This window comes from Vigna angularis, chromosome 3, assembly GCF_016808095.1.
Source record: "Vigna angularis cultivar LongXiaoDou No.4 chromosome 3, ASM1680809v1, whole genome shotgun sequence".
NCBI lineage: Eukaryota > Viridiplantae > Streptophyta > Magnoliopsida > Fabales > Fabaceae > Vigna > Vigna angularis.
Window position 1 is genome coordinate 37988920 of NC_068972.1, and position 15931 is coordinate 38004850.

The 15931-nt window shown below is 35.7% G+C and overlaps 1 protein-coding gene across 1 annotated transcript; it reads left to right on the forward strand.

Annotated features, from left to right (window-relative positions):
* The first annotated feature begins 4180 nt into the window (after positions 1–4180).
* LOC108324424 (uncharacterized) lies at positions 4181–5105 on the forward strand. The gene is made up of 3 exons (XM_017557372.1): positions 4181–4387; positions 4483–4578; positions 4737–5105. The coding sequence occupies exons 1-3, from the start codon at positions 4181–4183 to the stop codon at positions 5103–5105; spliced, it is 672 nt and encodes a 223-aa protein (XP_017412861.1).
* The last annotated feature ends 10826 nt before the right edge of the window (positions 5106–15931 follow it).

The following is a 15931-nucleotide window of genomic DNA, read 5'->3' on the forward strand; positions in this document are numbered from 1 at the left end:
TTCCGATGACACTGTCACAAACATTTTTTTCAACGTGCATCACATCAATACAATGTCTAACATCAAGTTCAAACCAATATGGAAGCTTAAAAAATATTGATCGTTTCTTCCAAATGTTTTTTGCAGAGGTAGTTTTACGATGTTTTCCAAACACAATGTCAATGTTTTTGACTTCGTTGTACACCTCTTCACCATTCCGGGGTCTGCACACAACCTCATCCTCAACACTTCCATTAAATGCTTTTTTCAATCTACGATAAGGATGATTACGAGGAAGGAATTTTCGATGTCTTGTATATACCGTCTTCTGACCATGCTTCAACTGAAGGTAACTAGTGTTTTCTTCACATATGGGACATGCAAAATGACCTTTAACACTATAACCGCTCAAGTTTCCATACGCTGGGAAATCATTTATAGTGCAAAACAACATTGCACGCAAACGGAACTGTTCCTGAACATGTGAATCAAACACGTCGACCCCTTCTTCCCACAACAATTTCAAATCATCAATTAAAGGTTGTAAGTACACATCAATGTCATTTTCAGGTTGTCTAGGACCCGATATCATCATGGACAACATCACATATTTTCTCGTCATGCACAACAAAGGAGAAAGATTGTAAATCATCAACATAACTGGCCACGAACTGTGTTTGCTACTTAAGTTTCCATAAGGATTCATACCATCAGTTGCAAGTGCAAGCCTTAAGTTTCTTGGATCTGCACCAAATTCTGGGAATTTGTCATCAATCTTTTTCCATTGTGGTGAATCAACAGGGTGTCGAAGAAGATTATCACACTTTCTTTCGTTAGAGTGCCATTTAAGGTTCTTTGCATCTTCTTTTACAGAGAACATACGTTTGAACCTAGGTATTATAGGCAAATACCACATCACCTTAGCAGGTGCACCATCATTACCTTCATTAGCAGTGATTTTGTCAGATTTCTTTTTAAAACGGGATAAACCACATGTTGGACAATACTTTAGCGAAGCAAAGTCCTTTGTGTACAAAACACAATCATTAGGACAAGCATGTATCTTTTGATATTCAAGACCCATTGGACATAAAAATTTTTTGGCCTCGTAATTACGAATATGTAGAGTATTATTTTCTGGAAGCATCTCCTTCAACAACTCCAACAACTCGGTGAAACTTTTATCGGTCCATCCATTCCTTGCTTTTAAACTAAACAACTTTAAAGTTGCAGACAGACGTGTAAAGTTCGAGCATCCTGGGAACAACGGTTGCTCTGAATCATTAATAAGAGAATCATACAAATTAGCTCTTCCAAAATTATCTTCACCGACATCACGTATCATGTCCTCTAAATGGTCACTCATCCATTCTTCCACATAATCCGTTCCGCGTGACGTGGTAGGCTGGTCCAGTACTTCTCCATGCCAAGTCCAAACGGTATAAGTCCTCATTATGCCGTACATGAATAGATGGTCACGCACATTGCCTAAGTCTTGCCGTATTTGATTAAGACAACGAACACAAGGACAAAAATATGTCCCGTTCACAGACTTAGCATTTTGTTCAACGTATTGCAAGAACTCCGAAACACCCTTATCATATTCTTCACTGATGCGACGTTCATTCATCCAGCTTTGATCCATACTATGTTCGTAAAATCATCAGTATAAGTTTTTTAACTCTCACAAGGTTAGGCCCTACCCATTCAAAAAAATTAATTTTCATAATTTGCTAAGACACGTGCAAAGAAGTCTACATGATAAGATTGATAAAATTTCGGCAGCATTTCGCATTGGTATCCGAAATACACGAAATGAGAGTAGTCAACGATGACCACAATCAAATATGCATCCGGAGAACAACACAAATATTGAACCGAAATTTTATCAATCTTATCCATAAACTCCAATTGACATGTTTTGCAAATTATGAAAATTAATTTTCTTAAACTGTCCAATCGGACAATTCAAAATTTAATACAAACGATTAAAAGATTAATCGTTTGTGTTAAATTTCAAACGGGAACTAAGTGTCACTCAATGATTTGATACTTACATTCTAACATATCACAATTATAATAACACAACTAATACATACATATTCAAAAGCCAATAACACATGCATACCTTATAGAGTCAAAAACATGCATACACAAAAACCAATAACATGCATACAAAAAACCTTTATCAACGTACAAGCTAACCTGAAAAGTTGATTCCAAATGAAAGGGAGGGAAATCGAGGAGGGCACGACCTAAAACGTAGGCTAAAAACAGTCGAAAAAGCCGCCCAAGAACACGCACCAAACTGCACTAAAACGCACCGAAAATGATTTTTAATCGGTTCAAATCAAAGATATTTCATCACATAGCAATGTAATCGGATTGAAAGTAAATTTAAACGGTCCAAAACAGAGAAAACGCACCTGGAAAGCAATGCCGCAGAGAGAGTTCGCGGGGAAGACGATGAACAGTGAGCGTAACTGCTCGCGGGTTCGCGTTTTACTATAAAAACCAATAGACGTCCGGTACTATGGGGCCCCGACGTTTATAATACTATAGACGTCGGGGCTATCACTAATATGACGTCTATGGGGATTTAAAATTGATATTCGCAGGGGATTTTAGACGTCCGTGGTGGAGGGGGTCGGACGTCTATAATATTATAGACGTCCGGGCCCTCCCACGGACGTCTAAGAGGCTGAAGAAATGAACGATTCAACTTCCCTGTCAGCCTCTTAGACGTCCGTGGTGGAGGGGGTCAGACGTCTATAATATTATAGACGTCCGACCCCCTCCACAACGGACGTCTACAGTTTCACTTATTTATGGATATGCCACCGGTCAATTATTTACGTTGGGGCTTTTGTGGACGGACGTCTATGGGGTGACGTTAAAGGCCAATTCTACACTAGTGCTATAAATAAGATTGATATGAAATATCAGCCTTAATGTTAGACCAAAGATATTTACAATTCTTATTTTAGGTCATATATATCATTTACATCTTACCCAACTACAATAAAAACTAACAAATTAATTGAATAAATATACTAATATAGATATAAAAACTAAAAAGTATACTTGCATATTATTTATATAAAACTATATGCTACCCAAATTATTTAATTAGTTAAACTTAGTATATATAGGTTTAGGTTTAAACTATATATATGACCATAAAATAAATAATTAAATATACTATTATATATAATGATAAAATAGTATGTTTAAAGTAACATTGATACAAAATAATAGGTTTAATATTAGACTAAATACGTTTGTAGATTCTTATTTTAAGTGATAATAAACAAATAAGCATGACTCATACGAAGTAATATTGTTGGCAGGTTAGTTTGATGAAATAAAAAAGACAAAAATATATATTTATTAATTAATGTAATTAAAGAAATATATTAATATAGATATAAAATTATATAATTGAAATTATATGTTATTAATGAAAAAGAATAGGTTTAATTCGAATTAAAATGAATAGATAGTAGTAGATGGATAATGAAGAGATGTGAGTTTATTTTAAACCCATAAATAAATGCATTTCAAAAGTGATAAAAGATAACAGGAAAAAAAACGAAGAGTTTTGGACATAGCAGCACAATGATTGACCACTCTTAAAACACAAAGATATGTCTTATAATGAATAGTGAGTCAAAGATTATGTTTAATCCAAAAGCTAATTGTATTTATAGAGAATATATGTGCAAACCAATAAAGACTGTGAGACTTATTAAAAAAATAATTTAAGAAAGGTTATGTTATATTAAGAAATATAAGTCAGTGTTATTTTGCTGTACAACTGTTTATATTACAGCATGACAGATGTCCCTTGTAATTTGTATATAACAGACACGCGGGTTGTCATATTTGAATAATACAGTATCATTCATTCAGTATTCATTTTCTCTGTTCTCGTTCTCTATTCTTTATCTGTCACTTGGTGCACATCTTCTTTTGCTGGTCCAACAGAACTGGTATCCAGAGCTCAGGTTGAAGACTTGGGAGCTTTAGAAATCATCAAGGTTTGGCAGAGGCTTGGCGGAAAGGTGGTTGAAGCAAGAAGAAAATCAAGACTGTGTTTGTTGGTGAAAGATTGAAAGTGGGAAGCATGGCCGATAGTGACATCTCATAAGCTAATCTACCAATTCTCACGGAGAGAAATTGGAGTAGATGGAGTACTCAGATGAGGTTATTGTTCAGATACCAAGACGTGAATGAGGTGGTCGAAGGAGAGTTTCAAGAATTGCCGACAGGTGTCGCAGATGAAAGAAAGGTTGAGCAAAGAAAGAAGGATAATAAAGCATTGTTTCTAATCCACAAATGCGTGGATGATGCGCACTTCAAAAAAATCCAACATGCAAAGACAGCGAGAGAAGCATGGAGCATTCTTGTTAGATGTCATACTGGAGGGGAGAAAGTAAAGAAAGGGAGAAAGTAAAGAAGGTCAAGTTACTGACATTGAGAAGGCAGTATGAACTATTGCAGATGTTGGAGGGTGATAGAGTCAAAGAATATTTTGATAAAGTGGTTACCATAACCAATCAAATGAAGGGATGTGGGGAGGTCATCACGGATCTAATGGTGATTTGAAAAAATCATGAGATCCTTACCTCAGAGATTTGACTACATAGTTGTGGCTATAGAGGAGTCGAAAGAGCTGGAAAAGATGAAAATAGAAGAGTTGCAAAGCTCTTTGGAAGCACATGAGATGAGGATGTTGAAGAGAAATCTTGTCAAAGATTGATGAACAAGCACTGAAGGTTCATCATGGAAAGAGTGATACAAAGAAGAAACAAAAGAAATGGAAAGGGAAAAAAGGAAATTGGAAGGCGTGCAGACCAAAAGATGATCAAGAAGATGAGTCGAATGCAGTGGAGGGCAAAGGCAGATCTGAAAAATTTCAGAAAAAGAAAGATAAGAGAAGCATTGAGTGCTTTAATTGTCATAAGTATGGACATTATGCATATGAATGTTATGCTAATAAAGGAAAACAGAAGGGGCAACAAGACAAGAAAGCTTATGTTGCTCAAGAAAATTCAGATTTTGAGCCTTTAACTCTGATGGTGACTACCACTGCTGAAGGTTCAAGCTCGCAGATTGAGTCCTAGTATCTTGATTCTAGGTGCTCAAACCACATGACCTGTCATAAGGAGTGGCTAATCAATTTTGATTCAACAAAGAGAAATAAGGTAAAATTTGTTTATAATAGCACTCTAAAAGTGGAAGGAATATGGGATGTGGCAGTAAGAAGGAAGAATGGATCACATGTTGTGATCACTAATGTTCTATTTGTTCCTGACATGAAGTGTAACCTACTGAGTATTGGCCAATTGGTGGAGAAAGGGTTCACGACTGTGATGAGAAATCATGAAAGGATGGAACTGCTTGATGAGAACAAGAATTTAATCTTGAGATGCAAGATTTCAAAGAATAGGACATTTCAGATTAATATGAATGCAGTAGAAAACCTGTAGTGCATGAGTGCTATGAAGAAAGATGAAGGTTGGATTTGGCACCTAAGGTTTGGCCATTTGAATTTCAAAGACCTGAAGCACCTTGGTGAGAAAAACATGGTTTCTGAAATGTCGAGAATCACTATACCTGAGAGTGTATGTGAATCGTGTTTGGCTGGTAAACAAACCAGAAAACCATTCAAGTCACAAATGAGAACAAGAGCAAAAGATTGCTTGGAGGTGGTGCATTCTAACATATGCGGACCGTTTGAGGTATCCTCTTTGGCTGGAAACAGATACTTTATAACTTTTGTTGATCAATTCAGCAGAATGCTTTGGATATATGTGATCAAAGTAAAGAGTGATCCACTTGATGTCTTCATAAAGTTCAAAGCATATGCAAAAAGGGAGAGTGAAAAGCAATTGAAGATCCTTCGAACTGATGGGGAAGGTGAATATAATTCCAGTGCATTCGAGAACTATTGTCAAACATGTGGAATTACACATGATACCACTACACCATATACTCCTCAGCACAATGGGCTGGTAGAGAGGAGAAATAGGACAATCCTTAATATGGCCAGGAGCATGATTAAGGAGAAGGATTGCCATAAAATTTGTGGGGTGAAGCAGTGTCAACAGCTGCATACATTTTGAACAGATGTCCTACAAAGAGGTTGGAAGAGAAGGTGTCATGGGAGGTGTGGACAGGTGTTAAGCCAACTGTCAGCCGTCTAAAAGTTTTTGGATCATTAGCTTTTATGCACATATCGGATCAAAAATGAACCAAGCTACAGGATAAGAGTGAGGCAATGGTGTTTGTTGGCTATCACTCTACAGGAGCATATAAGCTTTATAATCCAATCACAGAGAAAATGATGTTAAGTAGGGATGTCGTGATGTTTGAGAAGGAAAGCTGGGACTGGAATAAAATGCAAACCAATCTGCTGAGAACAAAGGTGCATGACCTTGTTGATAGTATCACCTATGCAGAGACTGAAGAAGTTGCAGAGATCACTGATACGCCTCAACACACTGGAGTCCAGAGACAACAGAGGCAAAGGGTAATGCCTCACAGGTTTTCTGATTTTGAAACATATTTTGATGCACAAATTGATGAAGGGGGAGATCTTGTGCATATGGCCTTAATGGCTGGAGCAGAACTGTTGAATGAAACCGAAGCTATGAAGCAACCAATCTAGAGTAATAGGAGGAAATTAGATCCATAGAGAAGAATGGAACATGGAGATTGGTTGACCTTTCAACTGGAAAACAATGTATTGAGTTGAAATGGATTTTCAAGAAAAAGCTGAATCCTGATGGATCAATTTCGAAACACAAGGCGAGACTTGTGGCTAAGGGATTTCTTCAGAAGCAAGGGGTGAATTTCAACGAAGTATTTGCTCTAGTAGCACGGTTGGAGACCATAAGATTGGTGGTAGCAGTGGCCTGTGCAAGGGAGTGGTCATTGTTTCAGCTTAATGTTAAATCTGCATTTTTACATGGTACCCTTGATGAAGAAGTGTATGTTATGCAGCCACCTGGATTCATTAAGAAGAAGAAGGAACACTAGGTATACAGACTGCAGTTCAAGCGGATTGACTCATTCTTAATCAATATGAAATTCAACAAATGTATAGTCGAGCATGGAGTTTATGTAAAGGAAGATTCAGAGGAAGATTTGGTTATTATTTGCCTATATGTAGATGATTTACTGGTCACAGGATCAAATCTAGAAAGCATAGATGAATTCAAGAGAGTCATGGAAGCTGAATTTGAGATGACTGATTTAGGAAGATTGAGCTACTTCCTAGGGATGAAATTCTTCTATACAGCCGCTGGATTGGTTTTGCATTAGAGGAAGTATGCAGGTGATTTACTGAAAAGATTTAACATGATGGAGTGAAATGTTGCAAAGAGTCCTATGGAAGCCAATCTGAAGTTGATGCAGGATGACTCAGAGAAGGATGCGGATGAAACAAAGTTCAAGCAAATCATGGGTTCATTACGTTTTCTGTGTAATAGTATACCAGATTTAGCTTTCTGCATGGAAGTGATCAGCAGGTTTATGAGCAAACCAAAAGAATCTCATATGCAGGCTGCAAAGAGGGTGCTACGGTATATCAAAAGCACAGTGGACTGGATTGTGGAGTGTTATTTCCTATTGGAAGAAAGAAAACTACAGAAGAGATAACAGGTTACACAGACTCATATTATGGAGGTGATCCGATTGAGAGAAAAAGCACTTCAGGTTATATCTGTTGGGTAAACTTTAAATGGACCCATTGCCACAAAGTGTTTTGTCTTATTGAAGATTATGCACCCCATTTGTAAAAGAAGTTAGGTATTGTGTTAGCATTATCATTACCCACTTAGTAGTGGAGAGTAGTGGAGATTAGTAGAGATGTTAGGTTATAAATATGGAGATATAGTCTTGTATGAAGTGTGACACACTTGTAGTGTGTGCACCGTGGGAGAATGGGCAGTAAGAAAGGAGAGAGTCTCCATGTTTGTGTATTGTGTACAAGAGAAAGTGTGTGAGCATGTGTACTGTGAAAGAGACAGAGAAGTGTATGTGTTTGTTTGAGTTGTGAGAGATTAATGTGTTGTGTTTGTATTTGTATGTTCTGGATAGTTTGTCCAGAAAATTTATATTTATATAATGAAGAGTATATTTCCCAGATAATACAAATTGGTATTATACCTCCCAGCTCGATTTCTTACAAATTGGTATCAGAGCTACGAATGGAAGAGCAGCAGGTCCAGCAAGGGCGGTCCAGCAGAAGCTTGAGTAGCTCACGGACAGCCCAACTTCAGCTTGGTCCAGCTACCAGCAAAGAAAGGGGTAGAGACCCGTGGAGCTGGAAGGAGTATGAGGGAGAGCCGCCACTGAAGAAAAGAAGGAGCTGGAGTGTCTCCTGCAGGAACCGGGGGAGACACTGGAAGTGGCGAAGGTGTTTCCGCAGGAGTTGGTGCCGAAGATGGAGAAGGCGAGCTAGCTGGTTCCGGGGCCGGAGTGGGCGACGGCGACGTAGCGAAAAGCTCCGAAGATTCTGCAACAAGATTCATGGTTTGCGAGAGAGATCCATGGTTTTTGGAAGCAAGCGGAAATTAATATGGAGGTGTGCCTGGTCCAGCAGTGACCTTGGGGGAAGAAAAATAAAAAGAGAATTCACTTGGAGACACATGTGCTTCACGAAAAAAAAGAAGTGGCCCACTTTGGAGGAAAAGGACAAAGAGGTGGACAAAACATGGTGACATGGAAAGCAAAGCACCATGATTGATGTTTGGAGAATTCTTTCATTAAAGAATGAAGAGTGGTCACGTGAAGTCTAGCATTTGAAGGCCATCTTGTATATTTTTTATTATTTAGTATTATGGTGGTTGGAGTGAAAGCACATGATTTGCTTTGGAGAAGAATGAGGCACGGATCCCATTGTTGAATGGTGAGCACCTTGCTGCAACCAATTGCTTGAGAATGAAGAGGAGATTAAATGAGGAAGTAGAGGCCACACACGTTGGAAAAGCATGTTGAGGAGTGTGAGCTGCTTCACGGAGAAGTGAAGCGAACTGTGAAGGCCGGAAGAAGTGGAGGCGCTGATTTCATTTGAGGAGAGTGGTGTTCACGGCCTGGAAGGGAATTTTGCTGGTATCAAAGGGGGAGAGTTTTGAGTGTCCGGAAAAAGGATAGTGAAAAAAGAGAGAGAGTTTGAGTATTCGAAAAAAAATAGAGAGAGTAAGAGATGACTAATCTTGTTAACAGTGTCCCTAATTCAGTTGAGAGAGTGTGTCAACTATGGTGATTGGAGTCTGCAGATGAAAGCTTTTGTTGGATCCCGGTGTTTGGGATGTTGTGGATTGTGGGAAACGAGAACCCACAGAGAAAGAAGAGCAAATCTGTGACCCATATTGTTGAGGTGAAAAGGACGCCTGTGAGGAGGAGTCCAGCGGTGAGAAGATAGCAAAGGAGGCATCTTCAAGAGACGCGTGTAGGGAACAACTGTGTTAGGCAAGACGAAGTTTGAAAATTTGAAGGAGAAAGTGGCAGATCAACTCGACAGAAATGGAGAGTCGCTGCCTGCCAGCCGAGTTGTGGAGAAGAGTTTGAAATCATGAACGGATGATTTCGAAAGTTTTGTGTGCGTCATCGAGGAGTGGAAGGACCTATCAAAGCTCTTGGGTAAAGAGGTTGATCGAGTTCTAGAGGCGCACCGGCAGCGGAGATTTGAGCCACTAGATCGAATGCTTCGGGAAAAGTTTGATTTGAAGAGGAGGAATTCGGAACACTCAAGACCTAGATGATCCAGGGAGAAGAAGTCGAGAACAGGGAGCAGAGGTCTGGAAGAAAAAAAAATCGAGATGATGGGATACAGTGCAAGAAGACCAATTTAAAGTTTACGGGGGAGTTTTGTTGGGTAAACTTTAAATGGACCCATTGCCACAAAGTGTTTTGTCTTATTGAAGATTATGCACCCCATTTGTAAAAGAAGTTAGGTATTGTGTTAGCACTATCATTACCCACTTAGTAGTGGAGAGTAGTGGAGATTAGTAGAGATGTTAGGTTATAAATATGGAGATATAGTCTTGTATGAAGTGTGACACACTTGTAGTGTGTGCACCGTGGGAGAATGGGCAGTAAGAAAGGAGAGAGTCTCCATGTTTGTGTATTGTGTACAAGAGAAAGGGTGTGAGCATGTGTACTGTGAAAGAGACAGAGAAGTGTATGTGTTTGTTTAAGTTGTGAGAGATTAATGTGTTGTGTTTGTATTTGTATGTTCTGGATAGTTAATTCAGAAAATTAGTTTATATAATGAAGTGTATTTCCCAGATAACAGATAATTGGTATTATACCCCCCAGCTCGATTTCTTACAATATCTTCATGGTGAATTATGCTCTCATTTCTTGGTGCTTTAAAAAGTAACCGGTGATGACACTCTCAAGTTGTAAAGCTGAGTATATTGCAGGAAACTTTGCTGCTTGTCAAGCCGTGTGGATCAAAGAGCTGATGGAAGAGTTGAAGTTACCTTCGGTAAAGCCAATTCAATTGAAGATTGATAATGTTTCAGCAATCAACTTGGCAAAAAATCACATTAGCCAATGGGAAGAGTAAACATATAGAAGTTAAATTTCATTTCCTAAAAGACATTGTGAATAAGGGTAGAGTTGTTTTGGCATACTGCAAAACTGAAGTGTAGTTGACTAATCTGTTTACCAAACCTTTAAAGATTGATAGGTAGATTGATAGGTTTGATTGTTTGAAACAAAGCATAGGAGTTGTGCCAATAAATAATCTAACTTAAGGGGATATATTAGGAAATATAAGTCAGTGTTATTTTGCTGTACAACTGTTTATATTACAGCATGACAGATGTCCTTGTAATCTGTATTTAACAGACACACGAGTTCTCATATTTAATAATACAGTATCATTCATTCAGTATTCATTTTGTCTGTTCTCGTTCTCTATTCTTTCTCTGCCACTCGGTGCACATCTTCTTTTGTTGGTCCAACAATGTTATTAATTTTTTAACTTATTCTTTTACTGTCTAGATAGTGATTTAATGTTAAAACTAAAAAGGTTGTACAGTATTTTTCAAGTAATTTGTATTTATTTTATGAATTTTTATTATTTTTCAATAAATTTTTGAGTTAGGGGTGTTTATAGGTAGAATAGGTTTCCATCAAATCTATTATCCTACTCAATTAAAATAGTTTGGATAGGGTTACATCAAGTTTTAAGAAAATCTAAACCAAGCCAACTAAATCAATAATGAACTGGGTTGGATTGAATCATAGTAATAAAAGTTAAAATTAATTTTACAATTTAAAAATATTATTTTTAATTATCCACTTTGATATAAATTTTATTGTTTTGATTAAATAACGTATTTGAATAAAGGAAATGGAATCTTACTTTATTGAAAATGCTAAATGGAGAACTAGAAAAGGAGACTCCGAGAAAGATAGATGAAGTTGACGGCCTTCCATGCATGCTCTCTACATGAATTATAAGATAAAAGTAATCTATTATTTCTATTTGTGCCCTTCATAATATTTCGTAGCGTATGCTTGACCACACCATATTCAATATTATTACTATTTTTATTAATTATTTAGCTTGCCACCATTTAAAGTGGGTTTGACCCATTTTTTAATTAATGTTTTTATTTTTATTTACTTAATATCCGCCTAATCGACATTTATTTTTATTTTTAATTTTTAATTCAAAAATTAAATTCTTATCGTTGGTCTAATCCACTCTAATGATTATTTTTTTTTAAATTTATTAAATCTTAGTGTCTATACGACCATACCATTTTTTTATTTTTAATTCAAAAATTAAATTCTTAAAGTCAATTTAGTCCACTCTAACTGAATTTTGCTTATATTTTAAAATTTATTAAATGCTGGCGTCGGTCCTACATTTTTATTTTCATTTCAAAAAGTTACTTCTTAACGTTGGTCTAGCTCACTCTAATTGAACTTTTATTTTTTAAAATTTATTTAATGTTTGTTTCAAGGGACCTAGGCTATTTTTTATTTTTTAATTAAAAAAATGAATTTTAAGTGTCTACTTAGCACATTATAACTGAATTTTTTATATTTTAAAATTTATTAAATGCTAGCTTCTGCATAATCCACATTATTTTTTATTTTTAATTTAAAATTGCTTTGTTTTCTGTTTGTTCTTTTTCGTAGAAAATATTCGCTTTCATTATGTGTGATGTTATTTTACGGTAACTGTTACATTTTTGTTTTAACAAAAAATAAATGAGAGAAAGTTGAGTTTATCATTTAAGTATTTTTAGAAAGTGTTTGAAGAACTCATAAATGAGTTCCTCGTACAAAATGAAGGCTTAAATTATTCTGTTGGTCTTACTTGTGGAAAGTTTCAATTTGGTTCTTACTTTGCTTGTGTCAATTATATTCCAAAATTTACTAATTTGGTCCTCACATTACTCAACCATCATACCTTTTAGGGTTTGCTTTCTCTATGTCATTGGGACCATACAACAATCTCAATTCTCACCCTCTTACACCGCAATTATCTTATTCCTCTTTCACCTCCATACCCATTGAGAAAAGCACATCTTTAGTGCCAGTGCTTATATCTCAATCCTTCAACAAAGATCAAAAGTAAAAATAAATAAAATAGAGAACACCAAACAATTTACAAATTCATTAGAGACTCATCCTTCTTCACCCATTCCTCTAATACTACTTTCATTTTTAACCCTTCCAATTTGTCATCATGAAACATCTCACAGGACACTCCTTCACTCACTCGTACTCAACCACTCCCCCATTTTTGTTTTTTCCTCTCCTACCCACTAATTGAAACTTCATGACAAAAACCCATGTCTTCATAGTTAAGGAAATTGAAGCGATTCAGGTAAATTCAATAAGGAATCACCCTTCAAATTAGTTCCTTTCCTTGTCCTATTTTCCTACTTTCCTACTGCATCAACAAAAGGAAAGAAAAATTCACAACTTTCTATCAATCACAAAGACAAACCGAGAGCCACCATCTACACATTCCAACAATCTTACTCTTCTCAAACTCATACACAATATAAAATTGATCATCATTCCAACACCCAGTCACAATATTGAAACAAAGAGAATAAGAAAAGGGAGATGACGTTAACACTTCTTCAATCATGTGCTACGAAGGTCCTAGCACAATGGCAATAGTGGCTCGTTGATAGAGATATGATAAAAAAAGGTCTTGAAGGAGATGGGGAATGGAGAAATGATGGGTAGAAAGGAAGTAAGAATGATTTGGGGGAAAAGAAGAGACTAAAGGGATGGGTTAGAGGTTCTGGGAGAGTTTTTTGATAGATAAAAAATGAGAGAGTACAAAGTATTTCCTAGGTGTAGGGAGGAGTTCCAACGAATTTCACCTCAGAAAATCATAGTGTGTTACGTATGCATCAGGTTCACGTATGCATCAGGTTCCAAATAAGCATGTTTATTAATGTAGACTTATATATTTCTAATAATCAATTACACCAAGTGTACTAGTGCATCGTAGTATCTCAAGTGTGGTATCTATAGAGATTTATTAAGAATACTTATAATTTATCTCTAGATTTTAATAAAACAATCGTTCAAAATGAAATAAAATCATTCCTAAGCACTTAATCAACGAAAAATTAAAAGAAATGTTGAAGATGGTAGTCGCGAAATCGAAGACAAGAGAGAGTAGCGGTGCAGAAGATGACTTCTGTTTAAAAATGCCGCTGTTTGCGAAATTTAACCCTAAACGCATGTTATTACCTTGGTTATTTTTTCAACTGAGACAATAAGCCTCTACGACCTTGGTTCTATAAAGCCTTTAAAAAAAAATATTTTCAGTTATTTTATACGTCAGTTCTTTAAACAACTGAGGCTAATTACTATATGCCATCGGTTCTCTAAACAACCGAGGTCATAGACTTGTTCAGGCTTCGATTTTTTTTGAACTGAGACATATATGTTTGCAATAATTACAAAAATGTCACCGCACCATTTTATGCTTCGGTTGCAATGAAACCGATGTCAAATGGGCAAGTTAAAATCCATATTTTTTACTAGTGTCATTTAGTCTTTTATTTTGTCTACTTCATACTATATGTTGATGACATCCTTTTTATATGAAGGGACAATCATGACATCTCTCAAATGAAACAACATCTTTGCAATCATTTTCAGACCACAGATCTTGGTAAACTTAGATATTTTTTGGGTATTGAGGCGGCAAAATCAAATGATGGTATCCTGTCATAAAAAGTGCAGACCTATTATGATGCCAAGAACTATGACAACATATCACCTGTCATAATTGATCATTTTTACCTGTCATAAAAAGCGATTTTTGCACTACTGCCATGACTAGAAACTTAGAGATGCAATTATTCAACTTTTGGCAACGAATGTCAGGAAAAGAGGTTGGGGTAGTTGGGTCGAACGATATTTAGGTGTCTATAGGAAATTACAAAAATAATATTTTGACTCATCAAAATTTTACTTTAATTTGATACTATCTTTCTTTATTTTGTATTTTATGTTTTTTTGGAAAGTTTACTAAATAATTTTATCTTTTAATATGTGTTAAATAAGTATAAATATAAGCCACTCCATCATTATTTTGTAAAGTTTTCAAAGGATGAGAACTGGAATTATCTTTTTTATTTATGTATGAACTTGAGTTGGCACTAATTTTTGTCATTTATCTCACCTTTTAAAATTCAGTCTAGTTTTGCTTTCTATTTTAATAATTCAATATATTTCTTTTGTCTTCTAAATTTGTTTTTATTTCTTAATTTCTAATACTTTAACAAAATATAGTTATTTAGATAGGTTTGAACAAATATGATAGCTTTTAGTCTTTTTAATAGTATTTAAAAACTATTAAATGTCACTAGTATAAAATAGGCGTACAACGTCTAACATTCAATGTCAGACAACAAAGCACCCAACATTAAAAATGATCGGTGGCGATATTGTAAATAAAATCACGCGATTGACGTCGGTTGTTAGAGGAACAAACGTTAATTGCCTTTTTGAAGTTTGTTGGTAAAAGAACATACGTCTTTTATTGTTCAAATTCATAAAAAATTAAGTGCGAAGATATTTTAAGAGACCCATTATAGACGTCGATTGGTGAGAAGAATAGACGTTAATTTTCTTTTTTGAAGTCTTTTGGTGAAAGAACAGACGTTTTTTAGTGTTCAAATTCTTAAAAACTTAAGCACGAAGATATTTTAAGAGACCCATTAGACGTCTGTTTGTCAAAGGAACAGGCGTTAATTTCCTTTTTGAGGTCTGTTGGTGAAATAACACATGTCTTTTAGTGTTCAAATTAATATAAAATTAAGCGGGAATATATTTTAAGAGACTCATTAGACGTTTGTTGGTGAGAGGAACAAAAGTTAATTGTCTTTTTGAAATCTATTGGTGAATGAATAGACGACTTTTAATGTTCAAATTCATAAAAAATTAAGTGCAAAAATATTTTAAGAGACCCATTAGACTTTTTTTAGTGAGAGGAATCGATGTTAATTGCCTTTTTGAAGTTTGTTGGTGAAATAACAAATGTCTTTTAGTGTTCATATTAATAAAAAATTAAGCGGGGAGATATTTTAAGAGACCCATTAGACGTCTGTTGGTCAGAGGAACCAATGTTAATTGTCTTTTCGAAATCTGTTTGTGAAAGAATATACGTCTTTTAATGTTCAAATTCATAAAAAATCAAGTGCAAAAATATTTTAAGAGACCCATTAGACTATTTTTAGTGAGAGGAACAAACGTTAATTGCCTTTTTGAAGTCTCTTGGTGAAAGAACAGACGTCTTTCAGTGTTCAAATTCAAAAAAAAATTGAGCGCAAAGATATTTTAAGACACCCCTTAGACGTCTGTTGGTAAGAGAAACAAACGTTAATTGCCTTTTTGAAGTCTGTTGGTGAAAGAACAAATGTCTTTTAGTGTTCAAAATCAA

Bases quoted from the DNA above. Each gene is read 5' to 3' on its own strand.
- LOC108324424 (XM_017557372.1), top strand. From the start codon at position 4,181: ATGAGGTTATTGTTCAGATACCAAGACGTGAATGAGGTGGTCGAAGGA. The intron at 4,388-4,482 runs GTTAGATGTCAT...GAACTATTGCAG, and splicing joins GAGAAGCATGGAGCATTCTT to ATGTTGGAGGGTGATAGAGT. The intron at 4,579-4,736 runs GTGATTTGAAAA...ATCTTGTCAAAG, and splicing joins AGGTCATCACGGATCTAATG to ATTGATGAACAAGCACTGAA.